Genomic DNA, 21,134 nt, shown 5'->3' with positions numbered 1-21,134 from the left:
CCTTTTCACATGTACTGCTCTCAAGCCAGGTGTCACCCATCTTGTATTTGTGCCTCTCATTTTTTGCCCAAGTGCAATACTTTACATTTCTCCCTGTTAAAATTCATCTTGTTTGTTTTGGTCCAGTTCTCTAATCTGTCAAGGTCGTTTTGACGTGTGATCCTGTCCTCTGGGGTGTTAGCCACCCCTCCCAGTTTGGTGTCATCTGCAAATTTGATCAGGATGCCCTTGAGTCCATCATCCAAGTCGTTGATAAAGATGTTGAATAAGACCGGGCCCAAGACAGAACCCTGTGGCACCCCACTAGTCACTCTTCTCCAGGATGAAGAGGAACCATTGATGGGAAGAGGAACCCTTTGGGTTCGGTCAGTCCGCCAGTTACAAATCCACTGAGTGGTAGCATAGTCAAGACCGCATTTTACCAGCTTCTTTACAAGAATATCATGGGACTCACCATCGCCTCCTTCAGGATGGTTGTGAACACCTCTTCCCTGAGAATTAGCTACTTCATGGTCACAGCATCAGTCTCCATCAGCTACTTGGGTCTAGTGTTTTTAACTATTTATGTTCTAGGGCAGCATTGGAGAAACCTACTGCAGAGTGATGTATCCACCCATCTATTCATTAATTCAATACAGCTGGGGTGGGGAACCTGTGGCACTCCAGATATTGTTTGATTGCAGCTTTCGGCATCCCTAGTCAATGGCCATGGTGGCTGGGGCTGATGGGAGTCCAACAACCTCTATATGGCCAGAGGTTCCATATTTCTGCTCTAGAGTCATTTCACACACTGACCAGGATCCAGAGAACTCTTAATGTTCTCCAAAACATGGAAAAAGACACAGCAGGGCTCTCTTTCTTTGGCACTTATATGTGTATCTCATCACTGGAGATAGGCAAATATGTCAATGTTGGTTTCTCTCTCTTTCTCTTTACCAATCTTAAGTTCTCCATGTTTCCATATCAATTAGTGAACTACTTTTTAAAAAAGCCCTCCAGAGAATTCATTAGCATTTTGAAGTGAATTTATCCCAACATGCACATGTTTATAAGCAGTTTTGCCTAACACACACGTTTGCAACCAAATTTTCCTTAATTTATTGCATTTTTGTATGTTATTTTCACCAGTATGTGCATCTTTAGGGACACTTTATCCCACTATATGCATTTTTCTGCAGCTTTTTTGGCTTGAGAATTGCACCACAAAATTCAGAGAAGTGCAAATTTCAAAAAAGTGGTTGTGTTTTGGTTCTCCTTTGTTTCAGAAGGTGAGAATTGGGTTGGTTTGCCTTTAGGTGCTAAATGAATCAAATCTCCCCCACCCAATCCCTTCACCAGCCTATCCTGGTAAGATATAATTGAACAATGTTGCTCATGCAATCACATATATAGTGTATAAGTTTTTAAATGCCATGAAGAAATCTGGTTAAGTCCAAGTACATTTGGAGAATTTCAATGTCAGAGTTGCATCTATAAGTTGTATTTTGTAATATTATGACCTTGCACTTTTGGAATCCCAGGGCCCTACAAAAGAAGAAGAAAAAGAAGAAGAAGAAGAGGAAAAACTTCCTACAATTGTCAGGGATGGTCAGGATGTGCTGTGAACACTTATTTGCAAGGCTGCAGAAACACTCCTTTATTGCCCATATGCACACTGCATCCTAAACAGCTCAAGAGGTTAAAGGACATACCGGTGTGAATGATGTATTTCTTTTCATCTGAAGTTTTAAAAAGTGTTCCCTCAAACATAAAAAGGGATAAAAGATCTATATCCACCTCTCCCTGAATAGCAAAGCAGCCAGGGTTCTTCACTTGGTAATGTGTTAGTCTTTGAAATTATTTATTTATCGATTCCAATTTAAATCTCTAACACATCTCAAGACGGCATCCTAAAACCAGTAATATTCTAAATGGATCTAATAATTAAGTTCATGACTAACATGAAAGCTGACTCTCAATATGGAAAGGGGGAAAAACTGAAGTTTAGGAATATGGATAAATGCTTATATATACAGTGGTACCTTGGTTTGCATACGTCTTGGTTTGCATACGTTTTGGATTACAAATACGTCGAACCCGGAAGTGTGTGTTTTGGATTACAACCCATTTTTTGGGGGGGATTACGAACTAAAAATTTTTGGAGGCCCCATTGGCAAAAGCGCGCCTTGAGTTACAACCTGTTTGGGTTTACAAACGGACCTCCGCAACCGATTATAGTTGTAAACCAAGGTACCACTGTAATCATATAACTCTGGCTGCATTCAATTACATTGAGTTAACTGGTCATTTTTATGGAGACTTATTCAAAAAAAGTATATTTGAACTTCACAAAGATGAGCTTCTGTTAATTGACTAAAATGAAATCCCATGCCTTTAAACTGCCATCACATGCACACTTTCCTGGGAGAATGCCTCATTGATCTCAGTATGCCTTATTTTATATGCCTGTTGTCTTTGTCCATGGAGTCTTCTTGGCAGGGATACTGGAGTGGCTTGCCGGTTCCTGCTCCAGGTGGGTTACGTTTGGTCAAAACTCTCCACTATGACCTGTCCATCTTGGGTGGCCTTGCACTGCATAGCTCATAGCTTCTCTGAGTTATTCATGTCTCTTCGCCACGGCAAGGCGGTGATCCATGAAGGGGATCACTCTTGAGAGTCCCATGGACTGCAAGAAGATCAAAGCTATCCATTCTGAAGGAAATCAGCCCTGAGTGCTCACTGGAAGGACAGATCTTGAAGCTGAGGCTCCAGTACTTTGGCCACCTCATGAGAAAAGAAGACTCCCTGGAAAAGATGCTGATGTTGGGATTGAGGGCACAAGGAGAAGGGGACAACAGAGGATGATTCTTCCTATTGACATTCCTCCTATCGACACCAATTCACTCAAGAAATTGGAATAACATGCAGAAAGCCAGCACAAAGTGGAGTCTTCATAGGATCGGCCTACTACATATACAGTCCTTGTAATAATCACATTAAAAGAGCAAAAGGTTGTGTGAATCAATATTAAATCAATGCAGCTGCATGTAAAGACCCCCTGAATCATACACTTACAATCTCTGGGGGTTGAGAAGTGCTATCTACCAAAGGCTGCATGCAAACAGGGTAGATTTCGAAGGTCACTGTTGATAAATGTCCGAGCTTAGAGGCTGGTGGTCTGTCTGCCATGATTAATTTCCTAAGAACCTGTTGTGAACCGCAATCACATTGGAGCTGGGCCAGAAAGGCTGACATTCAGGAAAGAATGAAGCACTTACCATGTTCCAGGGCTTTTAATGGAAACCAAAAGAGAATGATGGAGTGGATCAAAGCATTGATGCAGTGACCCCAGAACACCTAAGGAAACAAAACAAGAAAGTCAGGGGGGCTGACCAAACTCTCAAAGGCTGTTTAACTCCCTATCAAATGATTCGTTACACACACAAAAAACATTAAATTTTATTTTAAAGGCTTTTTTTTTAAAGCAATACCACTAAAGCTAGTATTAAAATTCAAAAATCGTCAATCCAAATGGAGGTCCCATCTGCTATACAGTGGTACCTCAGTTTTTGAACGTAATCCATTCTGGAAGACCATTCAAAAACCAAGGCGCAAAGGGCAGCCTGCAAATTCAATAGAAAAAATTGAAAAACCGAAACGTTCGACTTCCAAGACATTCAAAAACCGAGGTACCACCGTACATTTAAAGCATCACTATGCTACTTTAAGCAGTCATGGCTTCCCCCAAAGAATACTGGGAAGTGTTGCTTGTTAAGGGTATTTAGGGTTGTTAGGAAGCCCCTATTCCCCCCACAATTCCCAGAGTTCTGTGGGAAGAGGGGTTGTCAAATTATTTGTCTTTTAATGTGTGTGTTTTTTTACTGCATGGAGACCCAGAGACTGCAGTCCATAACAGAACAGAGAAATGGGATATAGATGTAAGAAAACAAATAAACAGTCATTTCTGCAGTGAAATTTCTTGGCAGAGGGGAAACATCATTGCAGGTATGTTTTCTCTCTTTCTTTCTATTATCCTTCCCCCACTTTAATATAGTAATGTGTTTGTATGTTACTTTGGATTCTTGTTTTCTGCTGGTTTCTCCATATGGGAAGACCAAGGGAGTTATAAGTCTAAAAACTCAGGGCCAAAACTAGACCTTGATGTTTTTATGCACAAATGCAGTCTGTGTTCATGTTTCTATTATGCAAGTAGAAATTGTGGGAAAGCCCAAGCAGCCTCAGGACTGGGCAATGAGAGGAAGGCGTGCTTAACTCTTTCTCACCCTGCCAGTCCTGTCAAAAAATGCCTCTCTGAAGCTGCTATTTGCATTTCAAGGGAAGCTCCCATTGTCTTCAGTGGAGGCTTCCCATGAAATGCAGAAAGGGATAGAGTCAAATCTCTTCTCCCCACCTCCTGTGGTCTGAGGCTGCTTTAATTGCATTAAATTCACATCATGTCAAGTTGGAGCCTCATCATTTTGGGGTAGGGGTGTTAATGAGACTCCCTAAATTTGATTGGTTAAAAAATATATTGGGGTTATAAAACCATTTTCCAATTTCTTAAGTATCTCCCCATATACAACTATGTTGAATGCTTCAAGTTAACCATGCAACCAGTTCAGACATTTAGCAGAATATGAAAGTAAAATGCTGCTTTTACTCTTCTTTCCCACCAAATAACCATGAAGAAAATTAAGTTAACAAAAGCAAAAGATACACCAATCCTTCTTCATAAAACCCCAACATCCCAATCCAAAGTTTGTTTTCTTGAGAGATGGACATTTGGTGCTTCACATTCATCCCTTGAAGTCTTAAGACTTCTCTGATGAGCACCACCTCAGAACTTTTCTTTGTTTGAACCATACACATTTTGTTTAAAAAATAAAGCTTTGAGTGTCGAAGCTTTGTTAGTATGAATAGGTTAATAAAACAAGAGGGCTGAGAGAAGAGGAAATTCTCTAAAATATGAAAAGAAAATACATCAGTGTAATTTTACCTGCATATCTCCCTGAAACATCTTTTTAAAACCTCAACCTGACAGGAGCAATAAAGTCATCTCAATATTTTCACAGAATCTCTTGAGGGGTGGAAGCCTTAAGGAAAGGCCGGCAGGTAAAAGAGTGGGAACATTTCATTACAAAACACGAAAATTGGTTATACAACATGTGCAGGTCCACAGAAGATGCCACAGAGAGGGCAAATTGTGGAGCTGATTCATTAACATGCAGGTCTAGGAGGTTCTCTGTAATCTATGTGAGTTCTATGGTGAACATTCTAGTTTGGAACACTATGCATAACTTTTTGAACTCATTGCAGATGTGGCTTTAAATCAGTCCACGTTGGTTTCTACCCATGCTACCAAAGGACTTAGTGAGCTGGATGCATGTCAATTCAACACACTGAACACAGCAGGAGATCAGCTTCCAGCACACCATCGGAACTGGGCGCCAAAATACAAACCATGAGCTCAGCACATAGTGTGGCTGCCATGGTCTCAAAGGGTAACGTGAGCAGGCTCTTGTAAGTCAACATTCATGGCTTAAATTAAGCCAGGGTTTACAATGGCTTAGCTTTTGAACTTGTTACTAATGCTTAAGTTGTCCTGAAAGTCATGAAGTAAAAGTTAAGGGAGGGAAGACTTTAAGTATACATGGGTACACTACCTTTCCTTAACCTCTGAGTGAAATGCAAGCAGCCCTCAGAGATTTGAGACTTGGCATGGCTCATTGGAGGAAACATGCACTTTAACTTGGGATCTCTGGGCTCATTGGCTTCTTCAGCACAAAGCTCCCTGAGGACCAGCTCATATGTGATACTGAAGACTACAGGTACTGAAGCCTGCAGTGGCTTCCACATACAACACCCACTTACAGGATGATACAACCACCAGCATTCCTGACCATTGGCTGTGCTGACAAGGAATGATGGGAGCTGTAGATATAGATAGCACCATGTTGGCTATTTCTGCTGTTGACCATTAAGAATTAACCATTTCCAGCTGCATAAAACTGGGATGCCACAGTACAAATTGAAAACTCAGTTTTAAACTAACGTGCACCCCAATGTTTTCTCCCTCTCCTCCCCAAAACAAAACATTGTCTCTTACCCTGCTATTGAACCCATCAGCATTTTGAGTAATTTTGTAGAGCTGGGGAAACCTAAGCATGTTGTCTTGAGTGCACGATCGCTCAAAGATTCCCAAGGTGAAGGGAGGCAATGCCGTGAAAATCTAGAGAAAACAAAGGAAGTAATTAAAAACAACAAACCATTAACTTTATAAACAAGCCGCAGAGCATGCTTCATACCTGGGAGAAAATCCTGACACTGTTAAAAACAATAGCAGCAGTTCTGCTAAATCGCCAGTGCTGAATCTGAACTGTACAGTTCAAAGCACAAGAGCTTTCACCACTGGAATTCTGGGAACAGCAAAGCGAAAGGCTGCCAGTGATCCAGTGAGGGAGCTCCATGGGTGCAGGTTGGGTTTCCTTGTTGCTGATGACAGAAAGGGTCAAACAACACATGGGTTGGGGATTAAGAATGGGCAAATATGGACAACTGAAAAACTGAAATTGATAACTCAGTTCTGTACATTTCCACACCAGTTTGCAATTTTTAGTTTTAAACGTCCTCATATAAATTCATCAGCATTTGGGTGCAAATTTCTCCCAATATGCACGTTTTTGTATGCAGTTTTGCCTAATACAATTTTTTGCAAAGCAATTTTCCATAATGCATTTTTTTCTATGTTGCTTTCACTAATATTTATATGCACAATTTACTCCTAGCACATGCACTTTTGTACACAATATGGCTGGAGCATGGCACAACAAAATTGAGGAAAAAATGTGAGTTTCAAAGGATGGCTGTGTTTCAGTTTGCATATTAGAAAGTGCAAATTAGGCTCACTTTTAAATGAGGAGTGAATCAGATTTCTCCACCATTCCTATTTAAGAGACGCATGGGCTTGCAATTGTAGTAAGCAATGGGAATCCAAAATACGTCTGATGCCTTGGATAATGGCCAAAAGGAGAGCAGACAACCATTATCACATATTTTAGAATATGTGAAGAAAATGAGGATTGATGACCTCAGCCTCATTCATATAAAGTCAAATGACCTATTTTTATTTCTTGCAAATTTATCATTTAATTCCAAAGGATTTATATCCTTCCTTTCAACAAGTATTTCCAAGGCAGCTAGCAAATGTTTTAAGTAAATGCATGTTTAACAGCCAAAGGAGCCTGTGGATCACATGGAGTCTAAATCAATCTTCAGCTGTTCTTCAGGAAAGAATCCAGGAAGGAAGGAGGCAAAGATAACATGAAGTGCCTGCTCCTGCTGGTCTATCTCTTCCTCCATTCCAGAGGCATCTACCACTAGGTATCCAGTGGGAAAGGGTCCTGGTGAGTTTCTGTTTTTATTTTTGCCACGTTCAGACATCAAGCTAAACCAGTTTTAACTTCTTTTACAGTCATACCTTGGATCCAAAATGCCTTGGAACTCGGACGTTTTGGCTCCTGAAAGCCGCAAACTGAGAAGTGATTGTTCCGGTTTGTGAATGTTCTTTGGAACCCAAACATCTAATGGGGCTTCCACAGCTTCTGATTGGATGGAGGAGCTTCCTGCAGCCAATCAGAAGCCGCGATTTGATTTTCGAACATTTTGGAAGTCGAATGAATTCTGTCCGACTTCCAAGGTATGACTGTATATTTTAATGTATTGTATCCCTCCCCCCGATTTTATGGTTTTATTTTTTTTGTAAACTACTCTGATGGTTTTTAAAAAAACAAAAAACGTTCAAGCGTTGCATAAATGTTATGAAATAAATGAAATAAAATAAATCATTAGAACATCTGGAAGGCCATAGATCTCTGCTTTAAAATGATGCTCAAAGGCCACCATTGTCTTACTGTGATTTTACGATTGGATTTTGACTTGACTTGCAAGCAGTCTTGGGGCAATCCATGCTCTTTAAGGAGGGGCATAAATGACTGCAATAAACAAGTAAACGTATTCTGCTGTCTTGTTTGTGCCATGTGTAGCATCCCCCCAATGCTGTTTTAGCATCATGCAAATACAGCATGTCTTATGATGACTGGGCTGCAGTCACAAGCATAATCACTCCAAAGTAATTTCCACCAGGACTTATATTCCAAGAAGATATGTGCAGAACTGAACAGTAAATTAGCTGAATTTACTGTTGATTCCAAATCCTGTACACCCACCACATATTTATACAATCTGTGATAAGATACACAGGGGGGAAAAGGCAATTTCCCCATTTTGCATTTTATTAACAAGGAAGCTGCAGAGCCACAAAACAATGAGAATAGCTTTCAGGAACTGGCCACTTTCCATACTGAAATATTCAGATCTTCACATAATTAGATGGTTAAGGGATAATACTGTAACTACCAGATCAAGATGGTTAACTGATGTGTACTGTTAGCCACCTGTGTAACAGAGGTAAGAAGACTACAACCATTTGTTGCCGGTGCCTGCTTCCAATCAATGTGTGAAATTCAGCAGGTGGCCCACAATCATTTGGTTCTTCTGTTCTTTTAGTATTCCCTGGTGACAATTCTGGATTGACAGCTTATGCCAGAAGTAGCAGACTTCCCTCTTCTAGGAAAGGAAACCCTCTCTGAGTTTAAACATGGCAACCGTGTGCTCCCCCTGGCTTTTTAGTGTCTCCCTTTTTCCTTCATTCCTTTGTCTCTTCCATCCTTCAGGCTTCTGTATCTTCTGGCAAAACTACAAGTTACACGGAAAATTGACTGGATTGGCTCTAGCCAGTGCATTTGCAGTGTGATGCCCTCACCACTGTCCCGCCCCCTCCTGATAAGCCACAGCAATGGGGAAGATGGAAGGTCAGGGAAGCAGTACTACCCCACCAACTGTGGGCTCAAAAAGGTCCACTGTCATTCTGTACACACTCTCATACATATGTATATATCATACATATATATGATGTTTTCATAATGAAGCTGCATTATTCTCATTCTGGAATGCTTCTTTGGTTGGTTTCTAATATTTTCTGATCCTGTACAGTGGTGCCCCGCAAGACGAACACCTCGCAAGACGGAAAACCCGCTAGACGAAAGGGTTTTCCGTTTTGGAGGTGCTTCGCAAAACGAATTTCCCTATGGGCTTGCTTCGCAAGACGAAAGTCTTGCGAGTTCCTTAGGGTTTTTTCCCCTTTCCCCCCTTTTCCTAAGCCGCTAAGCCGCTTATCAGCTGATCCGCTGATAAGCCGCTTAACAGCTGATTGCTAAAAGCCGCTAAACCGCTAATAGCGCTAATCCGCTAAGCTGTCAATGGGCTTGCTTCGCAAGATGAAAAAACCGCTATACGAAGAGCCTCACGGAACGAATTAATTTCGTCTTGCGAGGCACCACTGTATATGTTGTTGTCAGCTTTTATTATTATTATTTGGTTTTGATACTACTGTTGTACTGTGTTTTGTGACCGTTGCCCACTTTATGAAAAGGCAGAATACCAACAATTTCAATGAACAAATGAACTAATTATTTAATTAAAGCCATTGGAGGATAATGCTGAGTACATGTTTGAAATAAGATTCATGCTTAAGAGCAAAACTGTCTGCAATTTCTCACAAACCAATGCCACCCCTTACCTCCCATAATGAAAGTTGTACATCATTTGAATTTTCTTTACCTAGACTTATATCTCCTGCACTGTATTTACGTTCAACCAGCTGTCTCTAATTATATACCATTTCTATTTATTTTCTTTGCAAAGGGGGGAGGAGGGAGAGAGAAACCAGTTTCTTTTTATAAAGGTTTGGAGTTTGATTCCTGCCAGAAACATGTAAGAAGCCTGGAGAATGCAGGTGAAGATCAGCTCCAACAAAGGGCCGGCTATTCCTGGGGATCAGTAACAGCAAGAACATTTCCTAGCTCCATGATGTCATCCATCTCCTTTGAATTAGTCACAAAGCAACACACCAGATGGGGAGCATTCTGTATTCTTATGTGTTAGATGAGAGCCAAGACTAATGGGCAGCTCATATGATTGACTTTCCCGGCTGTGTCCGCATGCATGAGGAGCAAGTCGCTCGCTCCTTGTCTTGGGATTGCCCCGGTCGCAGCTGCCGGCTGAGCAATCGTGGATCTCGAGGGAGGTGGCTATTCCCACGAGCCGTATTTGTATAACAAGGCCTTTGGGATACACTAATCCATCCCCTGTACGTACCACACAGTAATACTGATGTGGGGTGTGTGTGTGTCCCATCAATATTTTGGAGAGGTTGACATGTTTTCTGACTGTTGTCACAATTTCTGTGACACCTTAAAGACTAGCATATTTATTGGGGCAGACATTGTTTTTGTGAATTACAGCCCACTCCCTAGATGTATCTGATGAAGTGGGCTTTTGAGTTCACAAAAGCTTACACCATAATAAATCTCTCTTAAAAGTGCTATGGGGTTGTTTTTTTTGATGGCGTCTCCAGTATTGCTGCAACAGGCTAACACAGTGGTAATTGAAGCACATCGCTACTTGCTTATTCTTTAACTGTGTCGAAGTATCTCAGCTCACTATAACCAGTGAAAGACCACAGGGTAGTTGTGAGGTTAAACATGATGACACCAAACTGCTTTACAAATTTTCAACGTTCTGGGCAAATGATTAACAGCTATGCAAAAGTAAGCTGATTTGGTGTTTGATGGGGTTACTCCCAGATTGCAATCCTATACACACTTATTTGGGAGAATGCCCTATTACACTCAATATCTTCAGCACACCCTCTTCCCTTATCTGCTATGATTCAATATTATGGTTATGCACATATTATCTGTGCAATCTTCCACTGAATTGTTGATTCAGGGAGATGCAATTCCTAGTATGCATATTGTTCCGAATTTGCTGTCTGATTGCATATCTAATTGAATGAGTCTGAGGTTTGGACAAAAGAGTGGTAATAGTCTAGAAGTATCAACTGGAATGGAAAGTAATGAAACTCTTTAACTGAGTTTATGAAAAATATTGTAAATTCATGTTCTTCAGAGAGCAACAATAAGCTCCTGAAAATGGTGATGGACATATTGTAGGCTTTTATGGTCAGTGAGAGAGATCAGTGGTTGGAGGTCATTGCTGGTTTTGCCACCATTGTTGATTCTGTAAGGCCAAAAACAATATGCCAAGTACTTTTCTTTTAATTTTTGCCCTCAAATCTAAGGCAGAGCAAGAACAGCTCCCACTCCCCCCCCCACCAGTTACTCGCAATGCATATACAGATGATCAGTAGAGATAAACTACATAGACATAAACAGCAGTGGAATGCCATCCGGGCTCTGCATGTTATCAAGCTGAGACGTGGGACACTTACCACATTGTAGAGGCCAATGCACCACCGCTCAAATAAAATCTGCCCAGAAAATCCATTAACGAATGCAAACCAAAGCTGAAATAGAAGAAAGTTACACAAGGCTTTAGATCAACATGCCACAAACATTCTTTCTATGCACTGAAGAAAAGGAGAGTGTGCAATGTGGACATCATCTGGAGACAGCTGCTGGATGGGTTCTAAAAATAAGTGCTCACAGTTGTTCTCTTTTAAATAGAGCCGCACTGCTGAAGCGATGGGAGGCAATCTGTAGAATTTGCATCATTGCACTAGAATAACAAATCTTTTGTAAACTAGTATGAAGATCCATTGGTCCTGGAAAAATTCTTTCTTTTATCTTAGGTGTTTATATCCTGCTGAATCCCTTGCAGACGACCGCAGTGCCTGGAGACAGACAGGCAAGTTGTGTATCCACAGCAGTGATCAGAAAAAGAATGACCACTGGGAGGAGCACAGAGAAACTGAATGCCATGGTGCACCTGTAGCAGCACAACTGTATGCCTTAATCTGCCCCACCTGCAAGAAAACATGTCTCTCCTGTATTGGTTGTGGAGATGACAGCAAGAGCTGTAACTCTTCAAATGCTTGACTTTCCCCCCTGAGGGTGCACACTCTTCCATTGTCTCCCGAGACAGATGGCTGCCAACAACAATTATCTAAGTCCTTAAGAGATGTACTCTTCTTCTTTTTTTAAAGCATCCAATGGATTAAAATTACTCACAAAAAACAGAAAACTTCCTTAAAGTGTCTGCTGAAAAAGGAAGGTACATGTCAGGTGCTTGAAGTTCAACAGGGAGGAAGGCTGTCTAATCTCAGCCAGGCCAGAGTGCCACAGAACCAGGCCCACAACACTGCATGCATGGCTTCTGGTGGATAAAAAGGCAAAGGTAAAGGGACCCCTGACCATTAGGTCCAGTTGTGGCCGACTCTGGGGCTGCGGTGCTCATCTCGCTTTATTGGCTGAGGGAGCTGGAGTACAGCTTCCGGGTCATGTGGCCAGCATGACTAAGCCACTTCTGGTGAACCAGAGCAGCGCACGGAAACACAGTCTACCTTCCCGCCGGAGCGGTACCTATTTATCTACTTGAACTTTGCCGTGCTTTCAAACTGCTAGGTTGGCAGGAGCAGGGACTGAGCAATGGGAGCTCACCCCGTCGTGGTGACCTTCTGATCAGCAAGTCCTAGGCTCTGTGGTTTAACCCACAGCGCCACCCGTGTCCCTTTTCTGGTGGATACACCTACACAAAACCAACCAAATGGCCCAGTAAAGGCACTGCCCTGATTTGGGATTGGGTGGAATGTTTCCTTATGGACTAGCAGAACACTACCCTTTTACTCTGAGTTCAGACCAGTTCTGGTTAGGCCAAGCTGTGTTGGATCTGGGCTGCTGTATTATAAACCTATGCTTCTGGAAAATCTGTAAGACAACAGAGCTCTACAGCTGGAGATCAGCCATTAAGAATAGCTCTCTGCATGCCCTAGCAATTAATACTTGGTGCATGGATAGTATGAGCCCCAGGTGAAAGTCAGCATGGTGTTACAGCAGCAGACATGGACACTGAAGTAATCTGTCCTTTTACTCGTGAATATTCAGATATCATGCCCCCAAGCATGGTAGAAACCCATGTCTATCCAGGCATTGGTGTAAATCAATCCCCTTTCCTTCCCTGACTGGAAAAGGATGGCGGTGTGCAATTAACACTCTACTTCTCTTACTTGTGCCCTGCTAGTAAGAGATCAGCAGGATGTTGAGTTCATAGGAGCCAACTCCTAGGGGCTAAGGTCCCTTCGATTCCCCCAACAAAGTATTTGATGGGGCTGCCCTCCCAAACTTGGTGGGCATTGCCATTCAGATGGGGTGTGTGCCACGTCATGTGATCAATTATGCAGGGTGGGGCATACCTGGGCTCCACCAATATTTTATTCAAGTTGACACCCCTGGATGAGCTGCCCTGAGACTGCAGTCTTTAGGACCAAGACATTACATTTTACTGGCAGGCACCAATTCTGCTACCTTTGTACTGATTTTCATCTGCCATTCTGTGGCATCACTTCTCCCACCCCAAATAGGTATTATGAGATTGTTTTATAACTCTTCTACCTGCTTTCTTAGACAATACTGGCCTATTTGGTACTTAAAAAAAGAAAACTTTGCTGAAAGATTTATGCTGTATCTTTGGATCAATGTCAACTTTACAGAGAGTTGCTGGGATATGTTTCTGACTCTTCCAAACATTAACCTCCTCTAGGAAAAAAAAAAGAGGAATCTGGCTTTGCTACACAAACATCACTTGTAACATTTTACGGAGCGTCCTGAACTCATTTTTATCATTTGCAGGTGCTGCTGGGAATTTTATGGGCAAAACCAAAATCTTTTGAAACCACATCCAATTCTGGAAAACTGTATTTTATAAAAATAATCCTCTGCTGGATAATCACACGCGCTCACTTCAAGGGAGTTATTATGCAGATTGGCCCAAACCACCACCACCAACAACAAAATGAGGATTTTTTTAAAAAAGGAAGAAACTGGGATTCTAAAATGGAAATATTACATGGTATTTATTTATGCAAGAACTGCACAGGTGACAATGAAGCACAATGAGAACACATTGAGCTTTTCGTGTCTTAACCAGGATACGTGTGTTATACATTCTTTTCCAACACTGGACAAAGTTGTCGCGATTACGCCGCGTTATAGAAAAATGCCGTATATACTAGCATTGCAGAGTTTCCCTTGTCAACCGCCAATCAGAACAAAGCGTTTGTGTTCTGTTTACCTAAATCAGATGTGGGGAACCTTTGGCATAACTTACAAACTGTCCTGCGTAGCTTGCAAAGAGCTTGTTGTCTGTGGAGACTACATATGCAATGTTCTCAGAGATATAAGGGGGGGGGACCCCATCTGTCTTCCTTCTCCAGGTCCCAGTTTTAACAAGAAATGCTAACTGCCTTTAAAGCTGTGCATGCTGGAGACTGCCCACAGTTGACTCACGACTCGGTGAGTCGGTCGGAAAGCTTGCCAAGTCTAGCTCGCCTTGCCAAACTCCTGGGGAATGCAGCCCACAACGGCGGCACTGCTATGAGCAAATGGACCCAGAGTTATTAAACGGCTTTTCTGATTTGGGAAAGGAGAACTTCTTTGCTCCACTTAACTGTTGCCTGCCTGTCAGAAATGCCAGGGCTGCTTATTTACAACACAGTTACAAAATGAAAGGGCTTCTCTGAGTTCACGTTAGAGGGCCTTATTTAAATGCAAGGGAACTCAAGAGCTAAGACTGGAAATCCAGGTTGACATGCTCTCATTACCTCACCTTATTATGGCTGACGTAGCATAGATCTGAGATTAGCTACAACATCTATAAGAAATGGAGCGTGTGAAATGACGAGGGAGGGCACAGTTCCATATGGAGAAAGAGGCACTCCATTTTGCAGATTTGTGTGTGTATGTGACAAAAATGCTGTTATTGCATACAGTACAACCCTAAACATGCTCGCTCAGAAAAAACTTTCAGTGGTCTGGTCACACATAATGTAAAACTATGGTTAAGGTTAACTATAGGTTAAAACTGAGGCATCAGGCAGACAACCTATTAAACACTGATTTATTATATCACAGAGATAGTGCTTTGATTTTATTTATTTATTACCACTCTTCACTTTGTGGCTCTGTAGCTTTAGTTAAGAATGAGATTTGGGTTCCCAAATAACACTATGCTACCTAATGGTCAGGAGTCCTTTTACCTTTACCGTTACGGTTAACATTAATGAAGGTTTATAAGCTGACCACAAAATATTGCTTAATAAGGAACCTTTCACCACAACCTAATAAAACATAGTTAAGTTGCTGCTCTGGATTCACACGTAACACTAGGTCATGGTTTAACAAACTATTAAGTATGATTCAGATTGCAGCCTTAGTCTTTCATCCTTAGGCAAAATTCATACCTAGTGTTTGGCACCTTGATCTGCACCTCTGGGTGGCTATGACCACAAATTCTGATGGTGGATTTGAGAGGTGACACTACACAAACCTGACCCAAAGTCATGCCTGTTGGACCTGGGAGTCTGCAAACATTTTTAGAAGGGTGGTGCTGTAGGCAAAACGAACACCAGCAACTTTGAAGTGAGCATGCATGTAGAATTTTATACCAGGGACCATTAAAAACCCCTCAACCAGCCTGCACCATGAACTCCTACATTCCAAAATTCCACCATCTTGGTCACTCATCTCATCCTGCCTGTTTTGAAGAATAGCTACAATGCTATCTCAGCACAGCAAGTCTAACTAGGTGACCTCTGGTTTATATGTGAATTTATGAGATGGGGCTCTTGTCCTTTAAGGCATAAGTCCAAATGGCCATTTGACAAAGAATGTTTATGAATCAATATCCTTTTTTTATTATATTTTTTTATAATGCCACAAGCCAAATGCAAGCACCTTTCACCTAGAGGTGAAAGGTCATGGCCTGTTGCCGATTTCCTGAGCCACAGAGCTCACACACCTGCCGTAGAATGCATTTTAATAAAAAGATCAGGAAAATATGTATTCATAAAATGGCCTCACTTGAACAAGTTCCTAAGTTATTTTAATTGCAATTTACGGTTTTACACATAATTATTATGGAGCATTTAATGCTTGAAATAGTAGGAACTAATTTGTTTAAGCGCTTGAAGGTGCTGGGATGGCAAATTGTCTCTTCTAAATGTGAACATTTATGATGTCTTGATAATAGGCAGCTTACCGAGAACTAGAAAGCTTTCCCCCAATCCTGCTAAAGGGCATGGAAAGCTGATGTAATCAGGGTATCAACAATCGCCACAGGCACCAATTACAGGCAGGCTGGATACTGTACAGAGAATGTGTTAAATTCTCAATATAGGCTCTCCTTCTGCACACATTTTGCATGCCTTTGCCAAATAAGCATTTAAAAATCAGTTCTTTAAAAAAAACCAGGCTAATAAAGCATGTTTGTTTATCTCATATGCAGTTCACTAATAATCTATCCTGATTAAAATTCTCTTTGTGACAGATGAATTTCTCAATACCAGCATCATATCCTGCTCAAGAGCACATGGCCTGAAAAAGAGTTTTTTGTTATAGGAGTGTAGCAACATCTTCCTTTAAAAAAAATATAGTTTTATTTATCATCATCATCATCTTGTTATAGATAATGAATATGACAGACGTGCCCAAGATTCACTTGGCTTGCCAATTATTTTCTTGGCTTAGGAACAGCTATCACAAGAGTACAAGAAAGGGATTTCCAGAGGGGGAAAGGATTTTTCTATTGACCCAGCCTATGTGACCATAGTGATCCTGTGGGAAAGATGTTGGCAGATGTGCACTGAGGATGCCCTCTTAATGATACCAACTGTCAGCAATGGATGGATCTGTCAATTCTGGTTTCTCTCAGTTCCTCACTCATCCAATCCCAAAATCGGTTTTCCACATTTTTGCATCCATTCACAATTTATTTATTTTTAATTTTAAAAAGTCCTCAATGAAATTCACTAGCATTTTAGTGCAAATTTCTCCTTCATATACACGTTTTCGTATTCATATTTGCCTATTATACACATTTCAGCAAAACAGTGTTCCCTAATATAGTGCATTTTTGTATGTTATTTTCATGAAGACATTCATTTCTTATACCCCAATGTTACATTTGTGTGCACATTACTTGGGTGGAGTACTGCATTGCAATTCGCAGAAGTGCAAATTTCAAACGATGGCTTCAGTCAAGCTAGGCACAAAGCAAGAGTGAATTTTCTTAGGCTTCTAATCAAGGACAGTACTTCCAAATGGCAGTTCATTGCAAACTTGGTGATTCCCATGCTAACACCACCTCTTTCCCATTAAAGGTAAAGGGACCCCTGACCATTAGGTCCAGTCGTGACCTACTTTGAGGTTGTGGCGCTCATCTTGCTTTATTGGCCAAGGGAGCCGGCGTACAGCTTCCGGGTCATGTGACTAAGCCGCTTCTGGCGAACCAGAGCAGCACACGGAAACGCCGTTTACCTTCCCACCGGAGCAGTACCTATTTATCTACTTGCACTTTTGATGTGCTTTCGAACTGCTAGGTTGGCAGGAGCAGGGACCGAGCAACGGGAGCTCACCCCATGGTGGGGATTCGAACCGCCGACCTTCTGATCGGCAAGTCCTAGGCTCTGTGGTTTAACCCACAGCGCCACCCATTACCGACTCCGAAAAATACCCACAGAGCACCACTTAGGTTATAAAACCTATCCGCACAAAGCTAGGCAAAGGAATAGTCTCATGGAATAAATTTTGTTTTGTAATTTACCTGCCCCAAGCTTCCAGATGGGATGGATGGATGGATGAATGATGTTGCACAGTTCCCCTCTTTTTCTGAATAGCATCTGCAATATTTTACACAAAGGTATGCCTGCTCAAAATGGCTATGTGCCTAGTTCCAGTTTAAGAAAACTGGACCATGTGCAGGCTTTTTGCTTGCTAGTGCCATATAAAACCCATTCAAGAACTCTCCCTGTATCCAAAACCTGTATCTGGATGCTGAGAGCAGAATGATCAGTGAATCAATTCCCCTTATGCCGAAGAACAGACAAAAATGCGTATCACTTTAGCCCAAGACCACAGAATTTAAACTGATCTAATCCCACCAACCTTCAGTTCGGTGGAATTGTCTTACAGCTAAGTACAGGAGCTTAACTGCATTGTTAACTAGACTACAAGACTCATGCCTTATGCCTTGCACCTGGATCTCCTATTGAAATATGCTGGTGGCTTTTCTTTGTTGGCTGTCTTGGGAATGACTGACCTTTTGAAAGGGATAATTTTGCATCATGGTCTGGAGGAGGAGGATGGCAGCTCATCCTAATTTTCTGTGGAGCAGGCTGTGAGACTAGTTATCGGGAGGTTCTGCATCATGTTTGAGGGCCATAGGCAGCTCTATGTTCTGCATGCAAATGGTCTTGGGTTCGATCCCTGACACATCTAGGTAAGGTTAGGGAAGAAGTCTCCTGTCTGAAACTCAGATGAGCTGTTGTGTAGACAGTGCTGAGTTAGATGGAATCATGGTCTCACTCATTAGCTTCCTGTGTATATTTTGTTACCTTTTAAAACTACTGAAAGTTTCAGGGCTTCATAATATTTAAGAAAAGTTTTCTTGCCACTTGGGATTTTAGAACAGAGGTGGGGACATGAATGGCAGTGTCCGAAAATCCCCTTTCAAAGTGATGATCAAAAAGGCACTTTGAAAAGGGCTCCTGAAGACCCTTGTGGGCAAAAGGATGGCAGGTGATTGACAGAAGGGTGGCTCCACCCACCTGTCAAATTGTGGCCCTCAAAGGGGAGAAATAACTATCCGACCAGCTGAGCTAAAAAGGTTGCCTGCCCATTTCAGAGCATTTCTGACAAGCTTTTATACTGTATTTAGCTTAATTATAATCTTAAAAAACAGCCCATATTCTACCTCCAGGGTAGTCTCTTGTAAGCAAAATACACAATTTTTCTATTTACATCTGCATTATCTGTTCTGATTGACTGTGTATTTCCATTATCTCCTAACAGGACCTCCTGGCTAGAACTTTCCTATCTGCTGCTAGATGATCCTTTTAACTGCAGAAGCCAGCAGCGGAGCCTAGGACCTTCTGCAATCAAAGCATGTGCTCTGCCAATGAGCTGCAATCCATCAGCCGCGGACTTACACATCCCCCCCTTCTGAGTTTCATGTTTACACTGACTGCAATTGAGAGAACTTCTAAACCAGCCCAACTGCTCTACAAATTTTCTGTTCGTCTACACCCTTAAATGGCCTTGTAGTTCCTTCTCAAAGAACTTCTTTGTTCTGTTCTCTCACTCTAATAATTGAGGCCATTGCTGTACTCCCCAGGAATATAACATGACTATCACTATTAATAGCTTGGTGTATGTTAATGAGACTCTGCAGAATCTTCTCACTTGAAGCCTACAATCAATCCAGACTGTGATTTTTTTATGATACGGTGTTCACCAGTGTGTAATTGACCAGCAACTCGCACGAAGGGAAGGATACGCTTTAATGTGGTTTGAAACAATCTGCTAGCCTTTTTAAAAACCAGGCAGCATTTGTACTGACATTTTGAAGCCATGAATTATATATACGTCTTACAGGCAAGTTCTCTGCTGATGAAGGAAAGGATTATAGCGAAGACATACAGACAAGGGCTTGGCTTTTTTTGTGGGGAGGGGGGAATCTGGATTTTTATACACTGTGTTGTGTGTTATTATCAAAGGCTTTGTATTTGGTTTCCGAAAGTATTTTAGCATCGTGGTTAGTTTCAGGCAACTTCACAAATGAGAATTAGCTACATTTCTAATTTGGAAGTAGTAACTCTGAAGCACAGAAGCTATGGGAAAAGAAGACCTCTAAGATTAAAAGTGGAGTGTCACAGTAACATGTCATGCTGGGGGGTAAATGACATGCCCTTGCATTATAAGTATTAGTCAGCTACTAGTTGGGAATCTCCTAATTTTCTGGTTGCCACTCATACTCTCTAATCTCTGCCCATATAGGAGCACAGAAAGCTGCCTTATACGAAGCCATCTCATTGCTCCAATACAGCACCCTACTTTCTATAATGACTGGAAGGAGCTCTTCAGATTCTCACATAGAGATGCCTCCTACCCTGCCTGGAAATGCCAGGGGTTGAACCCGGGACTTTCTGCATGCAAAACAGATGCTTTACCATGGAGCAACAACATTTCTCCTATATGGGGATGAGGGTCGATGCAATTGAAGCTAAGTTTGTAACAAAACACACACAGAGAATGGCCGGGTTTGCGTGTAATGCTAAGCCATAGTTCATTAAACTATGCTTCATTAAACCATAGCTTACTGTTATGTGAGAACCCAGGCCATCAGCTTAATTATGGCTTATAAACTATGGATAAAGGTCATTTGCTAAGCAAAGTTTGTAGTTGGTTTATAAACCTCAGTTAACATTAATCAAAATTTAGCACTATGTGCAGATCCAGACTTGCTCCTTAAATATGCTTAAGGAGCTGCTGACAGAGGTGCAAAGAAAAATGGCAAAAAAATCCAAACTAGAATCCAGGCTTGGCTGTTTTTGCTGGTGCTTTTAATTATTTTGTGATGTAATAAACCCAGGTTTAAGTGATCGCTGGCCAGATGCTTCAGCTGTAACTATCATTAATGTTAACTAAGGTGAACCAGGCCATTAGCTGCTATTTCTACAAGCAACAAGATCCTGTTTTCTCCATAACGAAGAGGAGACACGTCCCCAAAGATCTCACTGGGGGTAGAGATGGTTCTCTGCAATGCTATACTGGGAGATGTGGCACTGGGACATGCGTCTTAGCATCTGCTTGGCTCCAGAACAAATGTAATTACTTAGAAGATTTTAGCCTGGCAAAGGGGAATGTTAGGGAGTTGGTATATAAACATTTGTCAAAACAGAACAGGATGAAATAGGTTTCCAAATATCCTGCTCCAAGCAGAATCCAAACGATGAAATAAATGAAAAGGCACTGTGAAAGGACGACACAGCACCTGCCAACTTTGTACATTTTGGATTTATGGAAATGGAAAGCCTTCCTTCAAGTATATCAGAAGCATGGAGTACGAAGACAGTATTATATTTCTCTTATGCATTAGGATGTATAAAAATGTCTGAGAAGAACAAAATCCAATATTGGTTCTTCTGCTTAATTGTGCAATAGGATATTATGACAGAGGATAGTTCACCCTGGGAGGAATACTCCAATTGTTCCAACTGGAACTAATGCAAATAGTAACTGGAG

The 21,134-nt window shown here is 41.5% G+C and overlaps 1 protein-coding gene across 9 annotated transcripts in view; it reads right to left on the bottom strand.

The window, feature by feature from the left end:
• Window positions 1-21,134, bottom strand: part of ATP8A2 (ATPase phospholipid transporting 8A2) — a 308,445-nt gene that overhangs the window by 91,237 nt on the left and 196,074 nt on the right. For all 9 annotated transcript variants that reach the window (XM_081909320.1, XM_081909321.1, XM_081909322.1 and 6 more), the window contains 3 exons: window positions 11,330-11,404; window positions 6,086-6,208; window positions 3,258-3,336 (listed from right to left, as the gene is read on the bottom strand). In XM_081909320.1, the coding sequence (XP_081765446.1) occupies window positions 3,258-3,336; window positions 6,086-6,208; window positions 11,330-11,404 (277 nt within the window). The remainder of the gene's footprint in view (window positions 1-3,257; window positions 3,337-6,085; window positions 6,209-11,329; window positions 11,405-21,134) is intronic.

The sequence above is a fragment of the Podarcis melisellensis genome (genome assembly GCF_964234715.1).
Source record: "Podarcis melisellensis genome assembly, chromosome: 4".
In the NCBI taxonomy this organism is placed as follows: domain Eukaryota; kingdom Metazoa; phylum Chordata; class Lepidosauria; order Squamata; family Lacertidae; genus Podarcis; species Podarcis melisellensis.
This window is presented reverse-complemented; position numbering and strand designations above follow the sequence as displayed.